Here is a 13,719-nt window from a genome sequence, read left to right as displayed (position 1 = left end):
TTTGGCTACTCGCAATGTTTTGTGGCTATCTCGTTGTTATGATCAGTGACCTATGCACTTTGTAAAGCTCTCTCTTGGAAGTCGCTTTGGATAAAAGCGTCTGCTAAATGAATAAATGTAAATGTAAATGTGTAAGGGCATGTTTATGTAACCCTCCTATTATGTTTGGTGTCAATTTGACCCCAGGCTGTTTTAGCTGTATAGAACATAATTGGTCTTACCATAACATCCTTTTGATTTCAATGGGGGGGGGGGGGGGGGGGGGCGCGCGCGAAGGGCGTCTCGCCCTGGGTGTAATTCAATGTAGAACCGCCACTGCACACGGCACGAGCACAATTGGCCGCCGAACTACAAACTCTGCCATAGCCTACTTTGTCGGTGTTATTAGTCAAAATGGCAAAGAAATCTGTGGTATGGCAGCATTTCATTAAAGTACATTTACATTTACAAAGTACCGGGTGACTCGAAAAACGTTGAATGCAAACTCTGACAACAACGGTTTATTTTTCATAGTTCGACGTCGAATATGATGTAGCCTACCACCTGAAAAACGTAAGTTGGCCTAGCCCTACTTCGCTCATGCTAACGCGCTGGGTTGAAAAATGAATATGCCTATTATAAGAATCACATCCAAATCGAATGACATTATCTTATCTCCGGCCAAGACAACAAAATCTTTCTCTGTTGCACCGTTCCCCACTCAGCGTCTACGTAAGTTTGCATGCTGCAAGTTCAGGCAGTGATAAGTATGGCGTGAAATTAGTGCCAGGAGAGCGAACTCTGTAAAAACGATTTGTAACTTGCAAAAAAGATTTGTGTCTCTGTAGAAAATGATTTGTGTACTTGCAAAAAAAAAGTTTTGTGTCTCCGTAGAAGAAGGCAAGATTTGTGTACTTGCATAAAAGATTTGTAACTTGCAAAAAAGATTTGTGTACTTGTAAAAAAAGGTTTTGTGTCTCCGTAGAAGAAAAAGATTTGTGTACTTGTAAAAAAAAGTTTTGTGTCTCTGTAGAAGAAAAAGATTTGTGTACTTGTAAAAAAAAGTTTTGTGTCTCCGTAGAAGAAAAAGATTTGTGTACTTGTAAAAAAAAGTTTTGTGTCTCCGTAGAAGAAGGAGGGAACAATGCTCCCAAAACCATCTAAGCCAATCAAATATAGCCATTTCTGTGTCTAGTATCATTGGACATTTTCGTCTGTCTATCACACAAAGAACGTCAGCGAATAAGAACAAAACTAGAATGCTGATGATTTCAATGGCGAGTCATTTGGTAAGTAGTTCAAAATATCCATTTACATTTAGTCATTTAGCAGACGCTCTTATCCAGAGCGACTTACAGTAAGTACAGGGACATTCCCCCGAAGCAAGTAGGGTGAAGTGCCTTGCCCAAGGACACAACGTCAGTTGGCATGACCGGGAATCGAACTGGCAACCTTCGGATTACTAGCCCGATTCCCTCACCACTCAGCCACCTGACTCCCGGGCATGCATCCATGGGCATGTATCTTTAATGCAACATTTAAAGATTATTCGGTTAGCACACTCTTAACAGTATAAATTAATGGATAAGAGTCGTAGTAAGTTGAATAGTTTTTTAATGTATATATGTATTCGGATATTTAATTAGACGTCATTAAACCTAGCCTTAGTTGGGCAATGTGCAGCTAAATGGCAGGGAACTGCCGCGAAATCACTCAATATAGTTAGTGGTTTTCATTCGAAATGAAAGCTGGCAGTAAATAATACACTCTAGAGTGAAAGATCCATATCTTTTTAATTTATGCGCTTAACTTTCCCAGCCAACATTTGAGATCTATCCAGTGTGTCCAGCTCATGTTTAGTTTAGCATGGCGAATACACCAACATTAACCCTTGTGCTGCCTTCGGGTCACATGACCCAAAGGTTCATAACGAACTATCGTTGTGTTTACCCAATTTTACCCAATACAAAAACAAATAAAAATCATTTTCTTTTAACCTTCGCAATGTGGAGGGTCTGAGACAGCCCGACGGTTAAAAGAAAATGCTTCACTTTGTTTTTGTATGCGGTAAAGTTGTCACAATACGACGGTGGGTAACAATGACTGATGGGTCAGAATGACCCGAAGAGAACACAAGGGTTAAAAAACATGTAAAGTTGTGAACGCTTAGTATGATGCTTACCGGCTGCAATTTAGCTGCACATTGTCCAACTAATGCTAGGTTTAATGACTGGTCGTCTAATTAGATATCCGTATACATATTTACATTAAAAAACTATTCAACTTACTACGACTCTTATCCATTAATTTATACTGTTAAGAGTGTGCTAACCGAATAATCTTTAAATGTTACATTAAAGGTACATGCCCATGGATATTTTGAACTACTTACCAAATGACTCGTCATTGAAATCATCAGCACTCTAGTTTTGTTCTTATTCGCTGACGTTCTTTGTGTGATAGACAGACGAAAATGTCCAATGATACTAGACACAGAAATGGCTATATTTGATTGGCTTAGATGGTTTTGGGAGCATTGTTCCCGCCATCTTCTACGGAGACACAAAACTTTTTTTTACAAGTACACAAATCTTTTTCTTCTACGGAGACACAAAACTTTTTTTTACAAGTACACAAATCTTTTTCTTCTACGGAGACACAAAACTTTTTTTTACAAGTACACAAATCTTTTTCTTCTACGGAGACACAAAACCTTTTTTTACAAGTACACAAATCTTTTTTGCAAGTTACAAATCTTTTATGCAAGTACACAAATCTTGCCTTCTTCTACGGAGACACAATTTTTTTTTTGCAAGTACACGAATCATTTTCTACAGAGACACAAATCTTTTTTGCAAGTTACAAATCGTTTTTACAGAGCTCGCTCTCCTGGCACTAATTTCACGCCATAGATAAGCGCGCTCGGATGATTTGCATGTTAAACAAACAATATTTTTAATTTGTAGTACATTGTAAGAGATACTAAATACCATCGGCATTCGGTTACAACATGACTGGTGATACGAGTCTTATTATTAGTAGGCTATTAGCGGCTGCATCTGCAATGTCCAGCAGCCATTGCAGATCGGGAAAATGTTTGTACGTTTTATTTTTGTGAAAAAAAGCGTTTCAAATTTCGATTAGTCGATTTTCAGACGTTTTAGGCGAGTCATGGTCGACCAAAGAAAATCTTGGTCGGGGACAGCCCTACATGCTATTTTAAGGGCGCATGCTTGGCCCGTGCGCACTGCTGGCGAGGCCAGGGTCTTCTTCCTGCGAAGCTACGTTACATTGTTTTGATTTATTGTATGGCTGTGTTACATTTCTTTCATGTCAATGATTAAAAAGTTTTTAATTAGAAATCTTTATGTATGTGAACTTGATTTGTAACAATTGTGGCAATTTCCTCCCACGCCTGTTTAACCGAAGCTAATTCTTCTCCCATCCCAATCAGAATCAGAATTCGGTTTATTCGCCATGTATGTTAAACAAACACAGAATTTACTGTGGCAGGAAGGTGCAAACAATAAACATATAAGGGTCTTAAATTAAGTAAAAAAGTACAATGGTTAAACTAATTCTAAGAATTAAACAATTTAAAATATAACAATTTAAAAAATAAAATATAAAAATAAGAGTAAGAATTTGAATGAGCAGCATGAGTGGGCAACTTAGTGCAATGAGAAAACTGCTCTGCCTTTCCCATACAATGTCACTTCTCTATCTTTTACGGCCCTGACGAGAACGTCGGTGTCCTTGGCTGTGAACCGCTCCTGGCTTGCGCCTGGCAAATTCGACATTATAATAGCAATCCGCCATGGAACAAGCGCGCCTGCTCTTAAAGGGAATGTGAAATGATGCTCTGATTGGTTTATTGCACGTTACGCCCAAACCACACCCATTAGTAATGTAGCTACTTCAGACCAACCCATTTTTGTTTTGTTCCCAGTGCAAAGTCATTTATCCCGCCGGTATAAGAGCAAAAGCGCCGGAGTTCCGCCCACAAAGTTACTTGCGCTTTGCGTTTTGATACTTGCGTTTCAGATCGTTAAAATAGGGCCCAGAGACACAAACATACAAACTCACACAGAGACATACATATACACAGAGACACACCCTCACACAGACACACACATAAACATAGACACACAAATGAGATGGAGGGTGAGATGGAGAAGTGCTAGCTACCTTACATACCTGGTCATTGTCCTCCAGTTGGGACACGTCTCTGCCACAGGCCTGGGCGATCCTCTTGCCTGCCACCAGGTTGCCCACTATCATAGAAGCAGGACCCACCTCTGCCCATGCCAGAGACATCACCATGTTTATCATCATCATCATGTTTATCATCATCATTTTCATTACCATGGTTATCATCATCATCATGTTTATCATCATCATCCTCATCACCATGGTTATCATCATCAACATCCTCATGTTTATCATCCTCATCACCAAGTTTATCATCATCTTCACCATGCTTATCATCATCATCACAATCATTATTACAAGGTATTCCCAGTATTGTGCCCCTGGTTCCTACCTGGCTGTTTCTGCCGGGGCTTGGGCAGGTTGGTGACACAGGTGTGGGGGCACATGAGGACATTGCAGGGGTGCAGCGCCCCATCCAGGAAGCGTTGCTTGGTCTCCGAGATGTGGATGCCCCCCAGTGGGGCTTTGGGGAGCGTGTTGGCAGGCACTAGGGCCAGGCAGTACAGACCCACCTGGTGGATGCTGTCTATGGCCTGGGAAACACATAGGAGAGGGCTCAGCTGTGAGAGCGTGTGTGTGTGCATGTCTGAGTGTGTGTGTGTATTGTTTTTGCGTAAGTGTTTCTTTGTGTGAGTGTTTCTGTGTGCTGTTTGTATGTGTGTTTCTGTGTGCTGTGTACGGTGTGTGTATCTGTTTGTTTGTTTGTGTGTGTGTGTGGTTTGGGTGTACCTGGAGAACACGGCTCATCCACTGGAAGCTGTCTTCCTCAGAGGCATCAGGCCTCTGCTCTGCCACCACCACAATCCTCTCATCATGGAGCACAGACACAGAGAACACCGCTATCCTGGAACACAACAAAACACTGGTATAACAACAACAATGGCTGACCGGCTGGTTGTTTGTGAATCTGGTTAGCTGGTTGGCTATGGTGCTTGCTGGCTGGCTATTTCTGTCCCTGCACCAAGTCTATGTACTGTATATGTTCTCCTACATCTCAGGCCGGTAGACAGCCCAGGCCGAGAGCCCCCTCACCTCCCCCTGTAGACAAACTTCATGGGCTCCACCGCCAGCGCCGTGGCAACCACGTCATCAGCGTTGTGTCTCCGCCCACTGACCACCATCAAGCCATCCATTTTACCCACGACAAACACCAGGTCATCCTGGAGATGAAACGCACTCACACACAAACACACACACAGAGGAACACACGTATAAATACACACACAGGAACACACCATTAACACACATACACACACAAGCACATACAGCTGGAGAGCCCCACTATAAAAGCAGAGCCTAGATGAGAGCAGACAGTGTGCTACTGACAGACAGACCAGTGAGGAGCTCACCGGTCCTATGAAGCCCAGAAGAGAAGTCCTGGTGAATGGACGATCACTGATAGGAGCTCCTGATAGAGTCACTGGGATGGTCTGAAAACACCAGAGAACACAGACTATATATACTGTATCAACACACACACACGCTCATACACATGCATACACACACTCACACATACACACATTCAGATGCTCAGCCTGTCGTGAGCATGATAATGCCCACCTCAAAGATGTTCTTGGTCATGCCAGGCAGGCCGTAGTAGGCCACACCAGTGCTGGCTGAGCTCACACAGATCTCCCCCACCTCGTCCGTCTGGCAGAGGTACGGTGTGCCCTCCACACGCACCACACACACCAGGGCTGTGGGCGCACAGTGATGACATCATATGCAGGATTAGACAGATGGGGGTGTCAGTAAGATATGACGGCAGCATGCAGGTGTGTGAAGGGGTGTAAAGGTGTGTGAAGGTGTGTAAAGGTGTGTGAAGCTATGATGGTAAAACACTGTAGTCGGTAGTATATAACTCTGTAGCTGGGGTGTAACTGTAGCTGGGGTGTATAACTGTAGCTTTGAGTGTATAACTGTAGCTGGGGTTTATAACTGTGGTTGGGGGTGTATAACTGTAGCTGGGGTGTGTAACTGTAGCTGGGGTGTATACCTGTAGCTAGGTGTATAACTCTGTAGCTGGGGTGTATAACTGTAGCTGAGGGTGTATAACTGTAGCTGGGGTGTGTAACTGTAGCTGGGTGTATAACTCTTTAGATGGGGTGTATAACTGTAGCTGAGGGTGTATAACTGTAGCTGGGGTGTATAACTGTAGCTGAGGGTGTATAACTGTAGCTGGGGTGTGTAACTGTAGCTGGGTGTATAACTGTAGCTGGGTGTATAACTCTTTAGATGGGGTGTATAACTATAGCTGGGAGTGTATAATAGTAGCTGTTTGTATAACTCTGTAGCTAGGGGTGTAAAACTGTAGCTGCGGTATATAACTGTAGCTGGAGGTATATAACTGTAGCTGGGGTGTATCACTATAGCTGGGTGTATAACTCTGTAGCTGGGGGTGTATAACTGTAGGTGGGGGTGTATAATGAGCTGTACCTCCAGGCATGACCTGGCCCACATCCTGCACGCTAAGCACAGACAGCTTCTCCTCAGTGTCCACCCGGATCACACTGTGGCTCAGCCCCCCCATGGACAAAACTGCCTTCCCTGGGGGGGGCACACCCATCTCTGGGGGCCTGGGGGAGGGGGAGACAAAAAGGAGAAGGGAAGGAGGAGAGGAGGGAGAAGGGGATGGGGTTGAGATTGTGTTTGAGTGCGTGAGGTGTGACTTTGGTGTCACATTGTTGTAGTGGGATGTGCTGGGATACTGGGTGTAGTAGTAGCCACCTGCGGAGGGCGACGGTCATAGCCTCAGCAGAGCTGGCGCACGGGCAGATCACCTCAGGACGAAGCCCCCGGGCCTGGAACACGTTGAGGAAGGCGTCGCAGGAGGATATTGACCCTGATGACACACACACAGACACAAACAAAAATCTGTATAAATCAACTCCTCCCTTTCATACAAGCCCAGTGTGTGAAGGTATGTGTAGGTGTGTGAAGATGTGTGAAGGTGTGTGCAGGTGTGTGAAGGTGTGTCAGACTCACAGGGGTTGGCTCCGTCCGCCACAATGAGCATCCTGAGAGAACTGAGGCTGACGTCTCTCTGGTCTCTCTGGGCCAGCAGGGACCAGTGCATGTCCCTGGACTTCACCACCGCCACTCGTGCTACACAGACACACACACATGGTTACACATCACACACAGCCAACCACAGCTACCCACAAACAGCACTCAGAAGCCAATCACAACAGACCCCACACTGCTGAACAGCCAATCAGCAGGTCTGAGCGAGCTACACTCAGTCACTTTCCGAGCTTCCTTCCAAAGAAGTTTTGACCACCCATATGTCCACCGTCGACCAACCTCTCCAGCTCTCTCAAGGTGCTACACTCAACTATGTCATCTTTGCATCCCCAACCACAGGTCTGACAGGAGTCAGTAAGGATGAGACATAACCTGAGCTATTGCCATCTCTGAATGCATCTATTGGACATCTCTGAAATGGAGCGCTGCCCCAGTGTCACACAGCTCCCAGACAGGAAGTGAGGGAGCGTCCAGGAGAGGGGTGGAAGTTGGGAGAAGGTGGAAGGGGTGTGAGGGTGAGAGGGGGGTGCAGAAGGAGAGGGCGAGGTGGAGGAGGTGTGAGGGTGAGAGGAGGGGCGAGGGCTAGGTGGAGGGGGTGCCAGACTGAGAGGAGGGGTAGAGGAGGAAGGGGGCCCTCACCTTTGTACGTGTGAACTTTCTGGATCCAGGAAAGAGGATTGACTTTCATCAGGGAGTAGGGGATGCTGATCACGTGCATCCGGTTCATCACACTCTGCAGCCATGCAGCCAACACAAAACAAACACACATAGAAAAACACATAAACACATCCACATGGTCACCACGGATACCAGTTCCAAGGGGTAGGGTGGAGGGGAAGGAAGGGAGTGGGGGACAAACAGAGAAGGAAGCTGTAGCAGGGTTAGTAACCGCTTCACTGTGCCACATGTTGCTGGAGACACGCCATCGTAGCACAGTGACTTACGTAACATGGTATCAGAACAGGTATGAGTGAGTGTGCGTGGATAAGCGTGTGTGTAATAGAGAGAGCGAGAAGGGAAGAGTGGTGTTTGTGGGAGAGAGCAAGAGAGAGACGGAGATAGATGTTAGTGTAAGTGTGTGTACTCTCAAAGGAAGCAACCACTCACGGTGAGAACTCCGTGCCACAGCCCTGAGTCTCTCTTGAAGTCCAGGACATTGGTGATGGTTTCAGCTGCAGCAAAAACACAGCTTAAATTCAAATACTATACATACATAGCCTCACTTACAATATCATACATACACAGCCTCACAATATTCACAAACACAGTCTAACTTAGAATACTACATTTAGAATACTACATTTCCTACTCTAATACAATACTACACTCCCAGCCCTGAGACTGCTCCCTAGTTAGGGTGGAACTAGGACAGCAGAAGATAATCGTCTTTACCCCTCCTCCTCCTTCAACTCCCAAGCAGAGGATAGAGGCTGCCTCTACTCCTCCTCCTCCACTTCCCTGATAGACTCCCTAGTCCCGTCAGAGAAAGTAGAAAGTAGTTGTGTGGAGAGGGCTGATGGGAAATTGTGTTTACCTTCAGTATAGCCACAGGCCTGTGTGAGGGCGTGGCAGTGAGCCAGCATGGCTGAGTGAGACACAGTGATGCCCATGGTGCTGCCCTCCTTACTGGTCTTGTACTGGACACACACACACAGACACACAAATACGTAGAGACACATACAAAAACACACATTTAACTGTTAGATTTCCATTAAGAAAGGGGAGTTAAAGAGTTGACGATGTGGAGCTTGCTGCGGCTCCACTTACCTCTATATAAGCAATGTCGTCGCTAGCTTCTCGTATCAGAGGGTGCCAGTCTTTAGGGGGCTTCACAACATGTTTACCGTCTGTTACAAACCAGAGCAGCCGTGGCCAGCCTGCTCACACACATACACACAAGTATGCACACAGACGCATACACACACAACGTGTGTAAAAAGAAACACAAACAAGCATGATAGTGAAAACCATAATATAGAATCATGCGACGGTTGAGAGTGAGGGCCGGGCTTGTCATACCTTTGAAGGTGGCCACCTCCCCTGTCTGAGCTTTGGGCAGTCCTTTCTGACAGGCGTCTGTGGTCAGTGCCAACGTCACGCCACAGCTCCCCAACAGGAAGCCGATCTGTTGACTTCCTGCATCCTGACGGTTGAGAGGAGAAGGTTGGTAAGGACATCAAGGAGGCTGTAGCCTGGCTCTCAGACATAATTAAACCTGTTTGATGTATTTAACAAATTTGGATGGGCTGATCGGAAGAGAGAAAAGGGAAAAAGTGAGAGAGAATGAACCAAAGAAAGGAAGGAAGAATTTGTTTTACCTCTGAGCCTGTGTTTCTTTTTGAATGGGCATGTGTGTATGTTTTTGGGTGTGTGTTCTTATCTGTGTGTGCCCGAGTGTGTGTGAACACACTCGGGAGGTGTGTGTGTGAAAACTCCACACGTGTGGCCAGCTTCCCAGTAAAAAAGAAAAAATTAGTAAGGCAGCTTCTGCAGAAGGGGGTGCTGTTGACCTTCCAGGTGGAGCTCAGAATGGCATAGCATTTACATTTAGTCATTTAGCAGACGCTCTTATCCAGAGCGACTTACAGTAAGTACAGGGACATTCTCCCCCGAGGCAAGTAGGGTGAAAGTGCCTTGCCCAAGGACACAACGTCAGTCGGCATGACCGGGAATCGAACTGGCAACCTTCGGATTACTAGCCCGATTCCCTCACCACTTAGCCACCTGACTCCATAGCAGAGCTCAGAGTGGTAACTTCAGTGCAATAAGGCAGTTTAGCTAACTCCATAAGCATATGAACTGAACACACTCTCCTGTGGAAGTGCAAAGAGGTTCCCTAGGATCTATACAATTTTATTTGACAAACTTTGCTGTGACAACTGGGAGCTGTAGTCTGTGTGTAGGAGAGGGGTTGTCTGTTTAACACGCATGCGTGTTTGTGTGTGAGTGTGTATGTGTCAAATGACCACTGCTGGTGATGACGGGTTTTAATCCCAAAACCATGGGTTTCCCCGTTATGTCCAAGCATTCACACTACTAGACTATAATGCTGTATAGTCTTATTGAATATTACACATTACTAATTCTTTATAATCAATATCTTCCCTTGTAGATCATTCCCTTATTCATCATGCAGGAGCAATTCCCTTTTCAAACCATAGTATAGGGAAGACTTATGAATATTAGCAACAGTAAGCTACACATGGTACCACGGATGTCACAATACTACGGACAAGGAAATAGGTCATCCATATTTTTTACCTTTCCCTGATTACTGTCTCCTATCTTAAGCGGATTGAAGTCTTTCCCAGTCCTATAGCAGGGGTATTAACACAATTTGAAATGATTTATGGAAGATCATATGTAATACCACAACTTAAACCTTTCACATAGCATGATGAAGAGGCGGATCAAAACGTTAACCGATTTTATAAAAAATGCTAACTAGAAAAGAGATATCTTCTGCTAAATTCTGTTCCAGGTGAAGCAGTAAACCAAAGAGTGGATGAGTCAAACAGTATGTGTGTGTGTGACTGAGGAACTGTCTGTTTACCTTGCGAATGGGTGTGTACATGTGTGCGTGTACTGTATGTGTGTGTATGTGTGTGTGTGACTAATAACTTGTTTGTTTACTTTGCGTGTGTGCATCTGTGTATGAGGTGTTGTCTAAATGGTGTGTGGGTGAGGAGTGGTCTGTTTACTTTGTGTGTGTGCCTCATCTTGTGTTTACCTTGTGTGTGTGTGTGTTTACCTTGTGAGTGTGTGTGTTTACCTTGCGTGTGAGAGGCACCTCGATAGGCACAGGCACCAGTTCTGCTAGCAGGCAGCCATAGAACGCTACCATGAACATCACAGGATCATTGTTGGGGAACACCAGAGCAACCTACACACACACACACACATGTACACACAAAAGAAACCCAGAGCAGTTTGGTAAATGTGCCATTCAAGAACTACCTGCATTACACACATACACTAACACACATGTATATGTGAGGAGTGTTTATGTAGGAGGAGTGTGTGAGCAGTGTGTATGCAGCTCATACCCGGTCCCCAGGCATCAGCAGGGGTTCGTTCCTCGTGCTCAGCTTGTTCAGGAGGGTGTAGGCCAGCTTCACACTCCGTGTCCAAAGCTTACCTGGAGAGACACACGCACACAACCATAACTTTTACCAACACAACCTCTCTCTGACATTCTGTCTGTCTGTCTGTCCGTACATTAGTCTGTCTGTCTGTCTGTCTGTCTCTCTGTAGGTAACACACGTTGTCTCTCTTAATCCCAAGTGTGGTGTGAAGGTACCTACCGTAGGTGAGGGTGTAGACAGGCTTTCCAGCATTGTCCAGAGCCGTTAGGCAGGGGCTCTTGGGCTGAGTGGTGCCCCAGCGATGGAGGGCCGCAGGCAAGGAGGGGGGCCAGTTGGTCCCCACCCCCAGGGGGTCCCCGCCCAGGGGGCTCATCTGTTGCCCCTCTGCCCGCGGCTGGTTGGGGTCCGGCTGCTGGACTACAAGTAAGGAAAAGGAGAGGGAACGTGTCAGGTCAATGTTAAACATCTCAAATGTTGGTTAGTGCAGAGACAGTATCGTTATTGATCTGGGGTTTGGAGACGCGTACTCATACAGAACTCTGTACTGTCTGTGTGCATTTGTGTGTGAGTGCTTTGGTTTGCATGTGTGGGTATGTGTTGAGTGTGTGAGTTATGCATGTGTTTGTGTATGCCTTTGTGTAGCCCTAACCCTCACAGTACCCTAGCTGTGAATCCCCCCCCCCCCAGATATATTTGATGAGACAGGAGTAGGAAGGACTCAGGGAGACAGAGATGTGAAGAGGGATAGTTGACCCTCACCGTCCAGGAGCTCCTCGCAGTCATCCACAAAGAACTCCCGCAGCGGGGGCCTCTTGGGTCTCTTCAGGGTGTTCAGTAGCTGCTGGATCTTAGAGGACACTCTGCTGTTGACAGGGACACCTGCATGCACACCGGAGAGGGGGGGGAAGGGAGAGATGGAGGAATGGTGGCCGGGTGGGGAGGCGGGAGCATTAGCAGAGATGGGGATATGAGGGAGGGTGGAGAAGGAGATGAAGGACAAAAACAGGTACACAGAGGAAGACAGTGTGAAAAAGAAAAAGGAGACACAGACAGGAAAATGGAGAAGGGGATGGAAAAGTGGAGAAGCAGACAAGAAGAAGGAGAGACAGATAAGATAGAAGATAGGATGATGAAGTTAGGAATGGGTAAGGATGATGTAATATGAAGAACAGATTGGTAGGTCAGAGAACAGAGAGATGGGATGGAGGGATATATAGGGGGTAGGGAAGGGAGGAAAGGAGGAACAGATAAAAGAGAAAAGGTCAGTGGTCACAAGACAGACCCATCACCCAGCTGTCAATCAAGCTGACACTCCCGCCCTCTCCAGTCACCTGGAGGTCAGAGAGAGCTGCCGCTACTGAGCATGCTCCCTGGAGACAAATGACCTGATGACTAGAGGACTCAGAGAGTCTGAGGAGAGAGGCCTGCTACCTAGCAACACAAGGGTCCTCAGTCACCCCATGAGTCATTCATGAGGTGCCTTTCTGAGAAACCCGTTTTAAAATGCTCATTTAAAAGGAGAGTCAGCTACATTCTTGCTACATTTACATCAGAGGATGGATGGATGTGCCTCTGTTGCCTATATAAGAAATGCCTGTTCCAAAATGCTGTCTCATCTAAATGCAAATATAGATCCAATTTGTTTAAGTTTGTGAGTGTGACTTGAATGTAGTTGTGTGTCAACATAAAACATGGCAGTTACAACTTCAAAACACATCAACACAAGCGGGCAGAAGTAAACATAGACTTATAACTTAGCACGTTGAAAAAAAGCAATGCAAAACAAAAAACAAGAAAACAAGTAGACAGAGGCAACACATAAGAGAGGTTTTTGTTCTTTTGTCCTACAGTGCAGAGAGAGCAGCCCAGACCCGCCTCTGTCCCTCGCAGGATGAGGTTATTTGTGGAAGAATACCACATTCTTCCCCGGATGCTAGTTCTACTGTGACATAATGACTCTGTCTCAGACTGGAGACTGGGGCCACAGCTGCAGTCTGCCAGCCTCCACACCCCACCCAGCCTCCACTCCCTCCCCAGCCATGCACCTCCCCCGTCCCTCCAGCATCCCTCGGCCCTAGTCCCGTCATCCTAGCCACCCCATTCCCCAGCCCTCCAGCTTCCCTATGCCCCAGCCCGCCCATTCAGCCTGGGGTGGTGTGTAGTGAGTCAGGACTGGGGTGGTGGCGGGAGATGGCAGGTGTCAACGGAACTCCTGGAGGGAAAATTACAGTCCAGCCCTGTCAGACAGAGCTCATCTGAGACCAGGGGGGGCCCGGAACCTACAATCTTGCTGTTAATGACAACCAAGTCCTTTAAAAAGACCCATTACTTGCAAGCAATGACTAGTATTAGCCAACAACTGACTTAACCTCTGTAATGACAAACACAGACATCAACGAGCCAAAACACAACCTTTGTT

The 13,719-nt window shown here is 46.2% G+C and overlaps 1 protein-coding gene across 7 annotated transcripts in view; it reads right to left on the bottom strand.

Annotated features, from left to right (window-relative positions):
- dip2a (disco-interacting protein 2 homolog A) overlaps positions 1-13,719 on the bottom strand; it is a 77,565-nt gene that overhangs the window by 14,700 nt on the left and 49,146 nt on the right. For 6 of the 7 annotated variants that reach the window (XM_062457317.1, XM_062457319.1, XM_062457321.1 and 3 more), the window contains 18 exons: positions 12,060-12,179; positions 11,520-11,717; positions 11,262-11,353; positions 10,988-11,098; positions 9,235-9,358; positions 8,983-9,092; positions 8,750-8,852; positions 8,323-8,387; positions 7,855-7,948; positions 7,177-7,296; positions 6,919-7,033; positions 6,628-6,767; positions 5,752-5,888; positions 5,541-5,621; positions 5,224-5,351; positions 4,921-5,035; positions 4,523-4,724; positions 4,177-4,277 (listed from right to left, as the gene is read on the bottom strand). In XM_062457317.1, the coding sequence (XP_062313301.1) occupies positions 4,177-4,277; positions 4,523-4,724; positions 4,921-5,035; positions 5,224-5,351; positions 5,541-5,621; positions 5,752-5,888; positions 6,628-6,767; positions 6,919-7,033; positions 7,177-7,296; positions 7,855-7,948; positions 8,323-8,387; positions 8,750-8,852; positions 8,983-9,092; positions 9,235-9,358; positions 10,988-11,098; positions 11,262-11,353; positions 11,520-11,717; positions 12,060-12,179 (2,156 nt within the window). Of the gene's footprint in view, positions 1-4,176; positions 4,278-4,522; positions 4,725-4,920; positions 5,036-5,219; positions 5,352-5,540; positions 5,622-5,751; positions 5,889-6,627; positions 6,768-6,918; positions 7,034-7,176; positions 7,297-7,854; positions 7,949-8,322; positions 8,388-8,749; positions 8,853-8,982; positions 9,093-9,234; positions 9,359-10,987; positions 11,099-11,261; positions 11,354-11,519; positions 11,718-12,059; positions 12,180-13,719 lie in introns of those variants that run through there. The other variant, XM_062457324.1, reaches the window with a different exon arrangement.

Source organism: Osmerus eperlanus, chromosome 3 (assembly GCF_963692335.1).
Source record: "Osmerus eperlanus chromosome 3, fOsmEpe2.1, whole genome shotgun sequence".
NCBI classification, from domain to species: domain Eukaryota; kingdom Metazoa; phylum Chordata; class Actinopteri; order Osmeriformes; family Osmeridae; genus Osmerus; species Osmerus eperlanus.
Note: the sequence above shows the minus strand (reverse complement) of the source record. Positions and strands in the feature narration are given on the sequence as shown.